The sequence below is a fragment of the Sceloporus occidentalis genome, unplaced genomic scaffold (genome assembly GCF_023333645.1).
Source record: "Sceloporus occidentalis isolate IW3139 unplaced genomic scaffold, rSceOcc1.0.p SCAF_6, whole genome shotgun sequence".
In the NCBI taxonomy this organism is placed as follows: Eukaryota; Metazoa; Chordata; class Lepidosauria; order Squamata; family Phrynosomatidae; genus Sceloporus; species Sceloporus occidentalis.
The window spans coordinates 142826434-142844387 of record NW_028316986.1 but is presented as its reverse complement, the minus strand read 5'-3'; the positions used below and the strand labels follow the sequence as shown (position 1 = coordinate 142844387).

The 17954-nt window shown below is 39.4% G+C and overlaps 1 protein-coding gene across 11 annotated transcripts in view; it reads right to left on the bottom strand.

Annotated features, from left to right (window-relative positions):
• LOC149311482 (doublecortin domain-containing protein 2C-like) overlaps nt 1-17954 on the bottom strand; it is a 71901-nt gene that overhangs the window by 29752 nt on the left and 24195 nt on the right. For 8 of the 11 annotated variants that reach the window (XM_089528582.1, XM_089528589.1, XM_089528586.1 and 5 more), the window contains exons 2-6: nt 17114-17430; nt 11388-11436; nt 7414-7490; nt 3940-4071; nt 932-1069 (exon numbers count right to left, since the gene is read on the bottom strand). In XM_089528582.1, coding sequence (XP_089384708.1) covers nt 932-1069; nt 3940-4071; nt 7414-7490; nt 11388-11436; nt 17114-17412 — 695 coding nt within the window. In that variant the 5' untranslated portion in view covers nt 17413-17430. Of the gene's footprint in view, nt 1-931; nt 1070-3939; nt 4072-7413; nt 7491-11387; nt 11437-17113; nt 17561-17758; nt 17831-17954 lie in introns of those variants that run through there. The other 3 variants (XM_089528583.1, XM_089528584.1, XM_089528593.1) reach the window with 3 other exon arrangements.

Here is a 17954-nt window from a genome sequence, read left to right as displayed (position 1 = left end):
TAGCATAGAGACCATAAAGGAAAGAGGTGAAACCAGAGAAAGGTTAGGTGGTAAAATGGTAAAATAAGACAGACTAAAGAAAAAGAAGTAATGAACATTAAAAGAAAATAGATATGATGAGGGGGCTACTCAGCAAGAAACAAACCAAGGAGGTTTCTCTGATGGCAGACAACCCCACCCTCTTTTGTCTGAATGCCCATTGCAAAGATGACCTCCCTTCAGTCAGATTATCTAACAAATGAAAAGTAAAATGCTGGTTTTTTTCAATAGCTCTAAATAGAAATCTCTATAAAACTCATTCTGGATTTGTAAATGTCATGCAGAAATCTTTTATAATGGGGTTTTCTATGCATCTCACAACATAACATACAATTCTGAATTTGCTTTAGAAATAATTCTAGCAATTAAGCACACATTTTACATTTTATATTAAAAAGGAAACAGTTAACTTTATTAATTATATTTACATAAATGGGCATGGGAAATAGCAAAATAAGAAACAAGCAGTGACAGTAGATGTAACTGGTACAAAATATTTATCACTGCTATGAACGAGAATCAGTATTATAGAAACTAACCATTCAACTTATTTAGTAACTCACTTGCACCTTTTATTATAGAAACCTGATCTTAAACATATTAAGCACGGAAAAGAGACTGTTGAGTGTGCTGTGAAGCTCTGGATTAAATAAGACTTAAATGCTTGGCATTGCGTTAAAGCCAACAGATTTCAATGGAATTCCCAAAATTAGACATGCACATTTCGTCTCAACAGAACTGTACCAGTGAAGAAGCTGTAGCCCAAATCAAAACCCCTTAACCTAACCACAGCAAAGAGGGCTTTTTTGGCAGAGATAAAAAGGCCATTTTTTGCATCCAAGAAACATAATAAATACCAGATTAAATAAAGCAACGTTAAAATTGAACTTACCGCCGAATGTATTCTGGAACTTTAGGATGCTGCCAGTATGGTAAGTGTTTAAATTTCTCTTTACCACATCCAACATAAAACTGGTTATCTTCTAAATCATCAGGACCATGTACAAAGTGGCCATTTAAAGTATACAACCTGTAGGCAAATCATATTGAAAATAGTAAATACTTTATAATCATAAACATAATGAAATCCTTCGAATATGGACAATGACATTATCATCTTCATTATGTTTTTATCTTATATTCTATTTTTTGACCTTTGGTAGAGAGTGACTGTATTTAGACTGCCAAACTGGCAGCAGTCACTCATGCAAATGAGAGATGCTGGTAGACTAGGGGAGCTCCAAAGTGTGAATAAAAAGAAGAACTTTTTATAAGTTGGGGGGGTCTAAAAGGGAGGAACCCTTATCAAACAACATAATGAAGAATGTGTATGTTCAGTGGCCATTGTATAATGATTCACCGTTGAGAGAAGAAGAAACAAAAGAGAGGGGGGGGGGGAGAAAGATGAAGTGAAGGACAGAAAGATGCATTGATATAAAAGGATATAGCAGAAAATCTAATAATATGGAGATGTAGTTCCCTGGTTCGCTGTGAGAAGCCATTTTACAATGTTGCTGGGCACAAATGTGACAGCTGCCACCAGAGATCAGGAGAGAAATCCAAAATTTTAATGAATCCAGGGCTGGATGCATGTGTCCACTAATACAGGAAAACTTCCAAATATAGCAGCTCTTTCTCACTCACTGTTTCCTGGTTTGCACAGGGACCAATCAGATGACAATAGGAAGACCACAAGCAGGATATGAGAGCAATAGCTTTATACTATTGTTAATTCTCAGCAAATGGTATTCAGAAACAGGCTACATATTGTGAAGTCGAAGGCTTTCGTGGCCGGCATGATGCCAGCCACAGATGCTGGTGAAACGTCAGGAAGAAACTCTTCTAGAACATGGCCACAGCCCGAAAAACCCACAAAAAAATAAGGCTACATATTATTCTGGAGGGAACATGTAACCACTATGATTTCTCCACATTCTGTGAATAATCACGTTCATAGTTTAAAGAAGCACTTCCTTTTTATTGTGACAAACCTCACACCATTCAGTTTCATAGGATAACCACAGGATCTAATATTATAGGGAAGGGAGAAAAACTCCTGTCCAGCCACCCATCCATTATCCTTTTCTCCCAAACCGAATTCACAATGGCTTCTAGTGCAAACTAACATACTTTGTTAACACCATAATTTTATGACATGCTGTTATGAACCTCTACCATGTCCCCATCCCTTATTAGACTTTCCCCCTAAGCCTTTCTAAGTTGAAATGCATTGCCCCCATAGGCCTCAGAGCCCTGGTTCTTTTGGTCACCCTGTTCTGAACCCTCTTCCTGAAAAGGTGAATTCAGGAAATGCTTTGTTCCCTACATTTTTCATCATGAAGACAGAAGGAAATAATTAATTACCATATATACTCACCTATAAGTCGACCTCATGCATAAACTGAAGACAGGATTTTGGGCCAAAATTATAGATTTTGGTATAAGCCATGTATAAGTTGAGGGTAAAATTTAGGGGCATGTAACAAAGGATCTAATGGATGAAGCAAAGGAAAACAATGCCAAAGAACTTACAAATTTTGAGCAGGCATAACTGTTTTTTGCTCACCCTAAAAGCTGGATGGATGAGAAAGCAGAGGGGGGGCCTCTTGCCTTTTATCAGGGGATGGGTCCTCTTTTATAAAAAGTTAGTACTTACATTGGACATGGATATGTTGACTTATGTTATTTAGGTCAATTTTTGAACCTAAATTATACTTATACATGAATATATACAGTAATCTTCTTTTTGACAATACAACCCCCACTTAGTCAGTTTCCTGTTATTGTCATATTTGTTTTTTTATTTATATTTAATTTTTACTCTTAAATTTTTTGGCAATGTACTCCTCAAATTCTTGAGGAAGGCTTCTTATTGTTTGCTTGCTGGAGGTAGATCTTTGTGTTCCTTTCTTTTCTCATGGGGACTAGACTTCTACAAAGTCTTATTGCTTCTAATAAGTTACTTGACTCTTCTCAGTAACTATGCTGGTGTTAAAGGCAGCTCATGGACTGAAAAGTGTGTATCTCTCCACACCATTTCAGAAGGAGCCTCTTCCCCACCATCACAAGCTTCCACTGGCTTTGATCACCCTGTTTTTCAACAAATCACAAGATATCTGGAGATGGTTGACCATCTTGACTTTCCCTTTAAACTTTTTTTTTTACCAGAACCTTCATTTCTGTGATGCCTCTTCTTCTAAAGTAAATCACAATTCTGCAACTGTCCTGTTACGCATATGATGAATTTGATAGTGTCATGGTTAATGTGACTCATACAATTTCGTACTTACTGCTTACTTGCTAATTAGCTTACTTGCTGTTCACCGCTATGATCTTTGGAATAGCGGTATATAAATAAAAAAATTTAAAAAATGAAACAAAAAGAGATGTGGACATTTTTTCACAATTGTCCTGACATGTCTTAACTTGTGTGTTTACCTGCAAGTCACCTGTTCCTGGCAACTCCACGAATTTCATAGAGTTCTCTTAGGCAAGGAATACTCACAGATAGTTTTGCCAGTTCTTTCCTCTGACACAGTCTACAGCACCTGGCATTCATTGGTGGTTTCCCATCCAAGTAATAACCAGGGCTTACTCTGCTTAGGTTCCAAGATCGGATGAAATCTGATGCCTTTAGGATATTACAATTAAAATATTAAGACCACTTTAATTAGCATAACAATTCCAGAAAGAGTAAAACAAATTAAAATATCAGACACTCTGTGCCAAAACAGATGGCCCCAATGGGGCGGCTTGGAGCCAACCCAATTAGGCTGGACTTGGGGGCATGGCACATGTAAATGCGATGCCCCCAAGCTGTCTTGAAGTTGGCTGAAGCTGACGGTCTGTTCCAGCCCTCTGTTATAGTAGCTGTATTAAATTACAAAGTGCACTGCTTACCTATGAACAGCTCCAGAGTGAGGAAATACTTTTTCATTTACCAGTCCAAGGACACCATTCCAACTTTTCAGTGTAAACTTGGGTATGAGAATTTTAATAGGTGGTATCAACGTATCTCCATTTGTGAAAACACTATATTAAGAAGACACACAAGAAAGTGTATAGGAAAAGTTATTGAAAAAATTGTTCAGTGTGTTTCATTAGGGAATCTTGCAAGTTAGATTTCATTGGTAGATTTTAAATCTTAACTTATTAGGATAAAACATTTAAACTGATCAGATAATATTGTATATTTTACATGTTTCCACCTGAAATGGTATGAGAGGCAGAAATGAAATACGTCCATTTGGAGAACCCAAGAAAGATACAGAGTTTGAAAATTCAATTACCTTCCCTCTATAGCAACCAACAATGTCCTCAACAATTCCCAGAGGAAATAAAGTACAATCCTTTTAAAGAGATAATAGAATCAATTGATTTCTCCACGGAAGCCCATATTAGAAAATGGTTCTTCCTCAGCCTGCAAAGATATGTGGAAGCAATCTGGGACTAAATCTGTAGTCTCAAGTATACTGACCTGGAAGTTAAATCAAAATGAAATCAATTGGACTTACTTCTGGGTAAATACGATTAGGACTGAGCTGCAAAAGTCTCCTTTTCAGAAAAAGAAAAGTCTGGATAGATCAGAAACTAACATCAAAGCTGTTTAAATGGCTATATATTTTTCCAGGATGGCTATTCCTGGTTCTCATCCCAGACAATTTTTCCCTTCAGGTATGGTGTGGGAAGAGTATGTGTATCATTCCTCTAGTATAAACAGTGTGCTCAAAAGATCAGGCAACCCAAGAAATAAAGCAACAAGGATCACTGCAGTTAGCATGGGTGTAACAATACTGGTGACCTTCTGGAAGGTGGAAAAGAATATTATTATAGTAATGTAAGCAGTGTTGGACGATTAAACTATGTGTACTTGACACACTGACATGCCTCCTGTTTTCACATCCTAGCCTATGTCTACAGCAGTGTCGCAATAAAACTATTTGTAATTTGTAATTGCTATTGCAATTTTTAATGTAATGTATTTGTTGTTTTATTGTGTTTTATATTGTATTGCTATGCTGTATTGGCATGTGTATGTAACCCGCCTTGATCACAGGAAAGGCGGGCTAGAAATAAATATTTTATTATTTATTTATTATTATTTGCAACAACAGGGGGTTGCTACTTCATTATAAGTGTAACATTATCAACATTCAAATTGCATCCTTCATACAGTGACACACCAAAAATTACAACTTAGACGTCAGTTACTGAAATATATTGTACAAGTCTACTTTCAAAGAGGCATGCCTGGCTGCTTCACTGAAAACATTTTTAACACAGATTGTTTTCAAAGGATATTTGGGGCCATCTAGTGGAATTGACAGTAGAGATACAAAATGTGGATCCTGTATTGAAATAATTTTCATTTTCAAATAATAATGAGAGCGAGTGTGGCATAATGGTTTGAATGTTGGACTGCAACTCTGGAGACCAGATCTCAATTCCTTGCTCAGCCATGAAACCCATTGGATGATCTTGGGCAAGTCGCATGCTCTCAGCCTCAGGGGAAGGCAATGGCAAATCTCCTCTGAAGAAATCTTGCCCAAAAAGCCCCATGATAGGTTCACCATGGGGTCACCATAGGTCAGAAATGACTTGAAAGTGCACAGCAACAAGAACAATGAAGGGTGCAAGAATGGTACCTATTGTTCTTAACAGCTAAGGACACCTCAAGTTAGTAAAGTAACTTATACATGTGGCAATGCCCTTTGTCTCTTTATACAAACACACACACATATATATACTCAAGGAGAAAAACTCTGAAAAAAATGAAATTTCTAGTCATGTGAAGTAACACCTTCACATAAAACTCTTAAGTACAATTCTGGAAAAGCACAAATTATTTACTTATTTCAGAAAAAAATTACTGTGTTTTGTTTTTAAAAAACTTAGAGTAGCAATCCCAAATACAAGTGGTTCTGTGCTGAAAAAGTCATGTAAACTTTTATTTGAATTTATTTCATTGTTATTCTGAAGAAATTATCATTTGACCATACTCTTTGCTGAGTAATATTGCTGTTGTGTGTCCAAGTGCAACTCCACATACACTTTTGAGTTGAAAACGACCACAACTATTTATTGTGCAGTTAGTTAGCACATGCATAGGATAGGATCTGGGCATCGGCCAGTCCACTTGCTTCCTAATGAGAGCAAACCTCTGGCCTCTGCCAGAGAATGAAAGTGGGGCAACGGGGACTTGACTGAAGAGGAGTCCTCCCAGGTGAGAACACCTACGTGTCCTTGTAGTGGTGCTGGAAACGTGCCGATGCCTGCTTGGGTGAGCCATTTCTGTCTCACTCCCTACCTCAGATACTATAAGGGAACCCTGAGCTGTACCCATTTCAGGGTACTTAAAACCTTTCCAGATCCAGAGCCCATGCCCCACCCTGCATATTTGTGACAGAAGCACACAGAACATGAACTAGAATCATTGAAAACAAGGAAACAAGGCTAGGAGGGTGAACAGGAGCTCACAAAGAACTTGCCCCGGCTGGCGGAACAAGCAACAATATATGTCACTCTGTCCAACTGGAGTGAAGACCATAAAGCTTGCAGTATTCACTTTGGTCACAAAGGAAAGGCAATGATGAGCAAGCAGGCAGCTTGATTCTCAGTGGCTCTCTGTCTTGCCACCTTCACCTTCCTACAGTGCTCCATGGGAAGAAGACTCACTAAATAGTGGCCATGAGAGGCCACCCAGCTCACCTCCCCATCTCAGACTACAACTTTGACTGCAAGTCCCCACAACCCCATTTATCTATGTAAGATAAAGGCTTTATAAAGGCACTAAAGAAAAGCTTCCTCTGATATGTTTCCCATGCACAAGGCAAACTAACTTCTGTACTTGTTCATTTTTATCTCACCCTTTCTCTAAGCTTAGGATAATTGATATGGTTCTCTCCCACTCTCTACACAAGGATCCTGACATGAGTTATGCTGAGATATTGACTGTTCCATTCATTTAGTTCCATGGCAGAACAGAGATTAGAATTCAGGCCTCTCCTGGTCTAACATTCTCATAGGCCCCATACAGACAGGCCAAAATAAAGCTGCTTCGGGTCACTTTGGAGGTATGTTTAAATGATGCATGTGTCCTAAGAGGCTGGAAGCTGTGCTAAAGCTGTGCTCCATTCCTTAGGACTGGATTGTGGCTTTGGTGCGGCTTCCAGACTCTTAGGACACATGCATCATTTAAACAGCATACCTCCAAAGTGACCCGAAGCAGCTTTATTTTGGCCTGTCTGTATGGGGCCATAGTGTTCTTTTTAAAATTATTATTATTATAGGCTTTTTTTTCTGTACGGATATAAATTATTACAAAATTTGTTAATTACTTATTTTGTTGCTAAATAAATTAAAACATATCCTTACTTAATATTTCGTGGCTTATTATATATCGAATGCCATTTGGAAGGTACTTGTATATTACTGTGGACTACTGGTCGAATCTGCAAAAAGAAAGAACAGTAACACAAAGATTACATGATGTTTACAAGATCTTGTTTACAAGATGTCATACTTAAAGTCAATGTGGAGACACAATCACATCATCATTTATGCACTTGATAAAAACTCAGATAATGAATTTGGAGAGATATGCCCGAACTCTAAAGGTCAAATTCATACCTGTTCTTTACTTCCTAAGACCCAATCGCAACCGCTTACAAGGATGAACTTTGCAACACATAATCTAGTAGTAAGACAAAGTTTTCCTGCTTTAGAATCAAACCCAGGCCAAACACAGCATAAAAAAATTGCTTTAATGCTGTTTAATATGGTCTTATCATTTTTAGGTATTGCTTTATTTTGAGTTATACACCACTAGACAGATGACATTTGTAGAAAGGCTTTCACTATTATTATTAAGAAACACTAACTCTCTTGCAATTTTTAAACCATTGTTAATGGCAGCAGCTGGAAGAGAGAAAAATTGAGACTGGACCCATAAATCTGGCAAAATAGGGAAGTTAATCCTCTCCCCAATGCATTTTCCTATTTAAAATCTTCCTGATGGTGTCCCCATGACAGGTGTCATCCAGCGCATAGGGAGTGCCACGGGGGTCCAGCAGCCAAAAAGAGGAATCCCAGGGCCGGAGCAGCCAGAAAGGTTGCATGTGTACCCCTATTCTGGGTGTCACCCAGTGTAGTCCACACACAAACACATGTCACACCACTTGATGTGGCTATTTGTCCTTCCAGAGAACCTTATAGGTATCACAGGTGTACTTGTACATTTAGCTTTCTAGACAAACAGCAACTGGGGGAGGAGTAATCAAGATAAACTAATTTCTAAATCCCTAGATCTCAGAGCTATTAACATTTTGTAAAAATCTGGGAAACGCTGTTTACATTACAACATTCTTTGCTAAAACTAAATTATAAAAACTGGCTGGCATTCAGCGTTTGCAGTGACAGGCTTGTAACCTAAAATTAAGAATGTGCAGCTGCTCTAAGGCTAGGTAATCATGCCCTCCTATAACTTTAAGATGCAGCAGCTGGATCAGCTGGTGATCCAGGCACAAGGAAGATGACATTTCCACTCTCCTCTGATCAGTGAGCAAACCTGTAGCTATCAGAAGCAGGACCTGGGTTGCAGTCTCACTTGCTGGTCAGAGGGAGTGGAAACATCCTCTTCCTTGAGCCCCAATCCCCATCTGAATGGAACTCCTTTGCCCAATTCAAAAACTAGCTCTTTAAGTGGACTGAGGGAGGGTTGTGGCAGGAGACATTACATAGTTAAGTCTTCTTAACTAAGCAGTTGACATAGGTCCGGTACAGACAGGGCTCGATGCACGTCCTGATGATGTGCTAGGATTGCCTCGGGATGTCGCTTACAGACGCTCTGCAACCCTAGCACGTATTCCATATGTCAAAATGGCGGCGCCCTGTACAGATGGGTGCTGCTATTTTGACATGACGGATGCTTAGCATCTGCACATCACGGTGCGATAATGATTCTGCAAGTGCGGCATCAGTATCGCGCCGCAAAAAGAACCCACTTTTTGCGGACTCTTTCTGCTGTGCAAGGAAACTGTGCATTTGTCCGCTGCAGCTTCCTTGGGCAGTCTGTATTGGGCCATATGAATCTGGCACCTGTTTTTAATGGACTGCAGGAAAAGCTTTCCTATGGTATTACTAAACATTGTGCAAATCTATTGGAAGGATTAAGGGCACTGCAGCACAACGAAAAAAAGCATCCGATCTCCACTTTCAAAAGTGGGCACCTTGAAGACTGTAGGGTCCCCTTTTGGGAAAACACAAATCCAAATTCCCCTCAGGTATACAGTATGTATTTTTGCACAATTCTATAGATACTAGCCAATAAAAATGATTTAAAGAATGTGCATTACATGGTCTCAAGGTCAGACTAATAACTGTATCTGGAATCAGGAAGAAATATATATACATACACTAGCACGCATTCTCTTAACAAAACTAATGTGAGAAGCTCAAGAATACTATTAAAGGCATATTAATAAAACCAGCCTTTTAAAAGCTTTACTTCTGTCTCAAATTGGAGGAAACATGAATCAGCAGTTGGTCCTCAGGTTTAAAAATCTAGACTCAAAAAATTCTAAATTCTGGGCTAAACAGAACTTGTTGAATCATTCAGAATGTTGAGATGTTACAGAATTTTATGTTGGCAAGTGGAAGAGTTTGAAAAACTCAAACCTGTTCCAAGATCCATTTGATCATCTGGTTGTATGTTACAAATCAGTGTAAGAAGACTTTTTGAAACTAAAAGAGCTATTTGCTGTCATGGAAAGGCATACATCAAGAAAGGTTTATTACCTACTGCATGACATCTACAATAATCAGGAAGTGTCAGTGGTCCAAAACACACTGCAGAAATAATCCAATTTGAGGCCACTTTAACTGCCCTGGCTCAGTGCTAGGAAATCCTGGAAACTTTAGTGCTCTCACAAAACTACAGTTCCCAGAATTCCCTAGGATTGAGCCAGGGCAGTTAAAGTGGTCTCAAACTGGATTATTTCTGCAGTATATTTTGGACCTGTATCATTATAACTTCCAAAAAAATACAGGAGTCAAAGGGGTCAAACAGCTGGACAAAATAAAGTGGTTTCCAGCTACTTTAAAGGCAGGGCATTTAAATGACGCATGCTTCAAAAGTGGCTGGAAACTGGACTGAAGCTGCACTCTGGGGCTAAAAATCAGAGCAAAAAGAAGCTGTAACAGTCTGACCCAAGGCAGAAAATGCACATCTTTCTGTCTGCATATAAATGCCCTGACATGAGTGCGGGACTGCAGCAAAGCAAAGAAATGAAAGTGTGACAATGCCAATGGATGTAATAACAATATACACAAACCAGACAGTCCAACAGGGGGCATGGGGTGAAGCAAGGGTGAAGGGAACATGCAAGGGGGGCTCCATGATTGTGCTTTGCCAGTGTATCAATTGCACACCGATGCAGTGATGCCCTGAACCAGCGGAGGATTGCACATGCAAATGTGTGGCTGATCGAAGGGACAGTCATGTAATAGGATAGCATCTGGGTGAATGTGAGAGATATTTGGATGTCTTAGGCAGTGTGTTTGTGTGACATTGCCTTGATTTTTCTAATGGGTGGAGTTGGCTGAGCACTGGACAATCAGAGAATCAATTAAAAATACCGGCCCATGCTCCATTCAACACTTAAAGATTGAACAGGCGTTATAAGCAATAATGTTATGACCTTCTCACTCAACACAACATTTCTGTCATTTGTCCTTCCCCCACAAATTGCAACACACTTGTCACCACTGGAGCACAAGTGGGAGCAATTAGGCAGAGTACACTATCATAGAGTTTATCCCTGATGAGACAGGAATCCAACTCTTCTTGAATCAGTCTTGTACTATGTATTGATTATGATATTGTGACGTCTGAAGGCAGTCATTGGTTCTTGATGTAGAGAGCCACCTTACTTTCATCTATCAATGATGCATCTTATGGTAACTATATGCACTCCCTTCGCTTATGTACCAATGAACCAATGGTGACTATGTTTGATTTATCATACACTTTTTAGCTTGCACACACATGGAAACAAAAACATTTTTAAAAAATAGAAATAGCTTTATAATTATTTATAACAAATTTTACCTTTTTCATTGACAGAGTATTCTAATTAAAAAGTAGGGTACAGATGGCCTAATACACAACAGATGAAATGCCATCATAAATTCAGTGTGGCTAAATACTGCCAAACTAGAAAATGGTGACATTTCAACCATGTCTTGAACTTGTCCTTTTAAATTAGCTTGATACATGATGGACTGATAAACCTTAGCAATTGCTTCCTCCTCTTCTCAAGTATTAAAAATGGAACAGATGAAATACTTACTACTTCCTCCTTCTTTCTGTATGGTTTCTTTACCCCTATATTAAAATAACTGAAGAAAAAATACGATTAGATTTTTAAAGAATTCAAAAGTATTATACATATTCAATTATAGTGTTTTCATCTAATACAGCATATCCATTGGTCTCATATTTTACAGAAGCATTTACAGATTCAACTACTCCAGGGGTGGGAATCATACATCCCTACAGTTAATGTTGGACTGCAAGTTCCATAATTTCTCACAATCAATTATGCTGTCTATGCTTGCTGTAAGTTGCAGTCTTGAGGCCTGACTCCTTCCCCTGTATTAGAAGCAACTACTGTATTAACACTTCATCAAATGTAAGGCCCTATTCTAGGACTCCTACCTCTGAACTAGTACCAACCCCAAAATAGATCTTTATCTGATCTGGATCAACAAATACAGGCATAGCTGAGTTACAACTTCTCTGACAAAGAAACTAGATGGTGAAGGAGGACTGGAGAAACACAAGATTTTCAGTGTTAGTTGCAGCAGCATGCATGCCTTAATGCAATAAAGCTTCTGTTGGGAAAGAACAGGATTCTGCACTAGACAATCCTGCTGTTGCTGAATGTGCCCAAGTACAACAGGCAAGGTAAGCAGTCTCTCTGTTTTGCTGTCCACACATGAACGTTAAGAGATTCAGAAGGTATCCCTATTCTTTCCATGTTGTACCTGCCTCTAGTACCAAATTTTCTGTTAAAGAAGTAAAGCCCAGGAACACATTTAATCATTAACTGAAAGATACTTGTACAGTCAGGCATCTGCCTGTAAAACAGCTACTGGTTTTCAAGAATCAAAGCAGGGCTGGAGAGTAGGCATGCAAGTCATAAGGAACCCATCTCATTTTATTAGTTCAGTTCCACAACAATTGAACTGGTTTCCACACCTTTATTTATTTATCTTAATCATGCTGATAAAGCCCACATATACTAACAGGTTCTTCATGTACAGTATAATCATTTCATAATAAATGCCTAATTATTGAAAGGAAACCATGTAGTAAACTCACAATATACTTCTCTATCAATAAATAGCATCTAAGTTTTAACTGAGTCTTTCTGTTTATTTTATACGACAAAAGTTTAAATATTCTACTGTCTTCAACCCTTCAGTTTTGTGAGGGCCAGCCAACACAAAACTTCACAAATCACTTATTTAAAAAAGTAGTACATATCTATTTAAGCTGCAGCTGAAATTCTGCATTCCATTCTCATTCTAAAAGTAGTGAACTTTGGGGAAGGGAGGAAATGCATTCAATTTCCTCTGTTCCCAAATACTAACAAGGATGAGGAAATGGGAACAATTGATTGAATGAATATTTCCAAAGAATATTTCCAAATTGCATTATCAGTAATTATGACAGAGAGGGAGAAGTCTTAGATTAATTAATTAATGCACTAATTCAAGATTCTGGATAGAAAAATAATGGCCTATATTCTACATCGCCTGCTTAGTTCCAAATGTGTAACTAATGCCTCCTGGACCAACTCCTCCAAACCTACTTTACCAGGCAGCAGCAATACCAAGGGATCAAGGGCTGTTCAGCTGTGATGGGAGTAAAGGATGATGTTTCCATCCCCACATTGTCAGCAAGTGCAAATTATGGACAGAGGTCATGCTTCTGATAATTGCAGCCTCACTTGCTGGCAGGAGGGAAGTAGAAATATTGTCATCTTGCTTCCAGATTGCCAGCTGAAAAGACTGCCATCTCTCACTGCAGCTGCTGCCTGATGAAGTACGTTTGAGATGCATTTATGATTGCGGCAATAGTGCCATGATTGTGAATATATAGTGTTAGTGGATATGGAGCGCTTACAGATCTGTAACCCCAGGTATAGAATGCCAGCAGTAAGAATGCGACCATTAAATGATACGAAGTGATGTTGCTTTTGTTTCTTAAGCTATTAGTGGAAATTCCCAGCTTTACATGGCTTGGAATAGGACTTAGCATGATAGACCATATCTGAGTTTTTTTTCTCATTCCTGTATCTTGCTTTCAAAAAGCCATAATACTAATTGCTTGGGTACATGACAAGTAGCATTGTCCTTTTAATTACATATCTAAAGCAACTGTCTCTAAAACATGAGTTGATACAAAAGGCATCACATTGTTGGATAAGGAACCCATAAACCAGTCTAAGCATAAAACACAGGAGAGGACATTAATTAATATTCCCAATTTAAACAAATTTCATAGTTTCCACTTTCATTATGAATTATGTATATAACACTGCAACCTGTAAAGAAGTTGCTTTCGTCATAATTTTCCCAACCACAAGTATTATTCTAATTTTACAGAAGAGAAAGTGAAGCTAAAAGATGGTATTTATCCAGGACTCAACTGATTTTTACCGTTCATTTATTTTTACTGGCTTGGATTCCAAGGCCATTGAACAGAAGGAAGTTCTGTCCTTTTCCTTGTCTAATGGGTGTTACTAGAGCTGGGCCCACAAGTATATTTCCCAGAGAAGCGAAGCAAATCAATTTTATTTTCTCAGCCTAATTACTACACAAGGGGGCAATTTTCAAGGAGTTGCAACTGGGAAATGTTAATTCTTCCCACATGAGGGAATCTGCTTGATTCTTCCTTCTTTTCACCCTCTTCTTTCTAATCTTTTTCCTTGCCCCCTTTCCACTCCTCCTCTGCCTCACTACTCATCCATCCATCCAGCTTTTTGAACACCCATCCCCTCAAATGGAACTGTACACCAATTTATTTTATATTGAATCTGATGTGTGGAGGTAATGATGATTACATATCACAACGGAGGGGAATTCATTAAATTTAGTAGCACAATTTGGGTGAGAATTTAATCAAATAAATTGTAACAATTATCTACACATTATTTCTAAATTTTATGCAGATTTATACTGTATATGGATTGTGCCCTGAATGTTTTAAGAGCCTTAAGGAAGGGGAGATCACCCCAAGTTCCAATTCCACAGTTATTATTATATGTAATTTATGCATTCCTTTTCTTTATTAAAAAAAACCTCAATATGATTTACACCACAAACTCATAAAGTGTAAAACAGAATCAAAATCAAAAATAAAATTTAAAACATAATAAATACCAGCAACGTTAACAACAATTAACAATAAAAAGCAATTTATTGTTATTTATACCTTACTATTTTAACACAGATACAAAAATGACAATGCACTCACATTGGAATTCATCACTGTAAAAAGGATTGCCAAGAAAAACGAAGGAGGCCAAGATCACCACTCTGAATTTAACATGTACATGTTAAAACTTGTACATTTAAACTATTAAACAGCTATCACCACAATTTGTTATTGTGCGTTGTTTCCAAATTATGGTGACCCTAAGGTGAACATATAATGGTATTCTGTTGGCAAGATTTGTTCAAAGTGGTTTTTTTGTCTTTGTATGAATTTCATTGGATTGTCTTAGGCAAGAAATAATCATAGGTGGTCTTGTCAGTTCCTTCCTCTGAAATATAGCCTACAGTACCTGGTATTTGTTGGTGGATTCCCATCCAAGTCCTAACCAGGACTGACTATGTTTAGCTTCCAAGACCAGACATAATCTGCAGTGTTTAGGGTATTTGGGCCCTGTTTCTAATTCTCTTAGGGAGCTATAAATATGAGTAAATTTGCTCAGGACTGCTAAGAAAGACTTGAGCACCATCTTTACGTAATTATAGATAATTTATGAGGTTCCTTGCAACCCTATGATAAAAGAACCAGAGTTAAACATGGAAATGTCTCTGTCCCAAATTAAATGGGTGACATCCTCAACCTTCTGAAACTAATATAGCCAGATGTTGGACACTAATGTAAATACAGTGGGCCCTTGGTATCCACTGGGATTTGGTACCAAGACCCCTCTGTTGATACCAAAATCAATGAATGCTCACGTCTCATTAAATACTATGGAATAGTAAAACAAAGCCCCTCATATAAAATCAAGACAAAATCAAGGTTTACTTTCTGGAATTTATACTTTTAAAAATATTTTCAAATTGTGGATAGTTGATTCTTTATCCATGGATACAGAGGGCACTGTATAGACTCTTTAGCAATATCTGTTTTTTTTGGCCAATGGATGATGGGCCAAGCACCATCACCTCTTCAACTAGCTATTTGCAAAGCCCAGACCATGCTTTGCTATCTCTTTCCACTCTCTATAAAATGATTTGGCAAGAAGAGTCCTGCAGCTGTTCCTTCTTGGACAACTGCCCAACTGAAGTAGAAAGAGGCATATAAGTAAAAGAGGTATCTTCTTTACATGCCCGTCTTATCTTTCTGTCTCCTTTCTCATCCTGGTAGGAGAAGAAAGGACAGACAGAAGAGCAAATCTATTGTTTTATATCCCTTTAAAACAGAAGAATCTAAAAGAGGAAGGCAACATAGGTAGAGAAAACGCAACAGGAAACAGGGCCACAAGCTTGCACCACGAAAGAGAAAAGGAAGGAAAGTTTTATGGCATTAAAATTCTACACCAGTGCTATTAAAAAATAAAATAAGTGGTGGGTTTTAGACCAGTGCTGATCCACAAGCCATAGGCTGCAAGTCTCTGAAACAGTTGTAGCCAAAGGGTCAAAATATGGTACCAGTTCTTGATGCAATGGAAAAATATAATTGCCTGTCCTCCACTTCAAATAATTTGGAAAGCATTGTTCTAGATTACCCTATCTATTGGCAGCATTTCTACATGGTTGCATGCCCTCAAGGATGCCAAACCCTACACCTTGTTGCAGGAGGACTAGGCAAACAATACAGGTGGCCCCAAACAAAATCAGAAAGGTAGAAGGATCTACTACGATTGTTGTCAATTGCCTTGAAGTCATTTCTAACTTATGCCAACTCTAAGGCAAATCTATCATGGCAAAATTTGTTCACAGGGGGTTTGCCATTGCATTCCTCTATGGCTGAGAGAGTGTGACTCACCCAAAGTTTCTAGTGGATTTCTATGGGTGAGTAGGAATTTGAACCCTGGTCTCCAGTCACAGTCCAACATGAGGCCACTATACCATACTGACTCTAGGATCTACAATACTCTTTGCAAAATGGAGTCCTTAATGTCACAGTGCTATTTCTCAATGGTACACTTGGGTGCCACATATGACACACAGATTGCTGTTGTGGAGTTAGCCCTCCACTTCTGTAAATTTGACTTTAGCTCATTTAATTTTTTGTGCATTTAATACGTTCTCTCTAGGAATCTCTAGGTTCCCCAGAACAACTCTGCCAGAGGTTGACCACAGAGTTGTGCTGGAGGACCTAGAGATTATGAGAGAAAACACTTCTCTAGGCATTTGTAGGCCCTCCAGTGTGATTCTATGGTCAACGTCTGGAAGATGTTGACCACAGAGTTCCTTTGGAGGACCCAGAAATTCCTAGAGAGGTGTTCTCTCAGGTTAAAAAAATAGTTTTTCATTTGCACTTTCATAATAGTGTTCTTTGTTTGCACTTTGATGGGGGTCCTGTGCCCCTAACCACAACAGATGTAGAAGGCCCACTATACTGTCAAACATCTTACTATTTAGGAATACAGGTGCAAGAGTAATATTTTAAATTTTTGCTCTAGAGCGGGAATATCTCGGAACCTTCCAGAACTACAAGAACCCTTTTAAAAAAGGGGGGGGGAAACAAAATTATTTGACCATTTGGAGGCTTGCGTCACCCAAGATCTGCCCAGGGGCACCATTTCTTGGCCACCTTCCTACTTACTTCAGTTTCTTAAACCTTTCCCGGCCTGCCACCACATATTTGCCTCCCTGTTGAAAGTCGGGCAGGTCGGTGACTGAATGCCCTTGCCGAGGGGTGTAGATGTTCCTCACCCCGAAAGGCGTGGGCACCCCTTCGTTCAGCTGGATCATGAAGGCCTCGAAGTTGGGCACGTAGCGATGGTTGATGACAAACTTCCGACCCGTGTAGAAGGGGTCCCCATTCCGGTAGACCCAAATGGTCCGGGCGGGGGTGATGTCGGTCAAGCTGTATGCCTGCCGGGACCGGGCAGCTCCCACCATGGTTCAAAAGATGGAAGGCTGGTGATGGGGGAAGGAAGGGGTAGTGGTCAGAGCAGTGGCCCCACAGTGCATCCAAAGCCAGGAAGAGCCCCAGCTGTGGCCTTCCCATTCACTTCCCATTCACCAGGCAAAGAGGACTGGAGGTGGAGGAGGCTCCAGAGAAGAATGCCTGACCTCAGCCTGGACCTTCCTTCTCCAAGCTCCCTACTTCATAGCCTTCCCAAAGTGGGTCCAGCCCACCCCACAGCCCCCCAGGTCTTCCCTGCAAGGGGTCAGCTCCCCCACTTGTGAGACCCCAAAGGGCTGGACGTCATGCCAAGAGAGGCAGGGATTGTGACTCACTCACAGCCATGAAAGCGCGCAAAGAGGGAGGAGGAGGAGGCCAGGGAGTGGCCCAAGCGCCCTGCCCTTCCTCGCCTCTGCTACCTTTTGGAAAGGCGGCTCCCTTCCAAGGCTGAATGGGCTTGGAGGCGAGTTCTAAGCGGGGCTTGGAGCTCAGACCTTTCCCCTCCCTTTCCCCACCATTCAGAGCGTGGCATTAC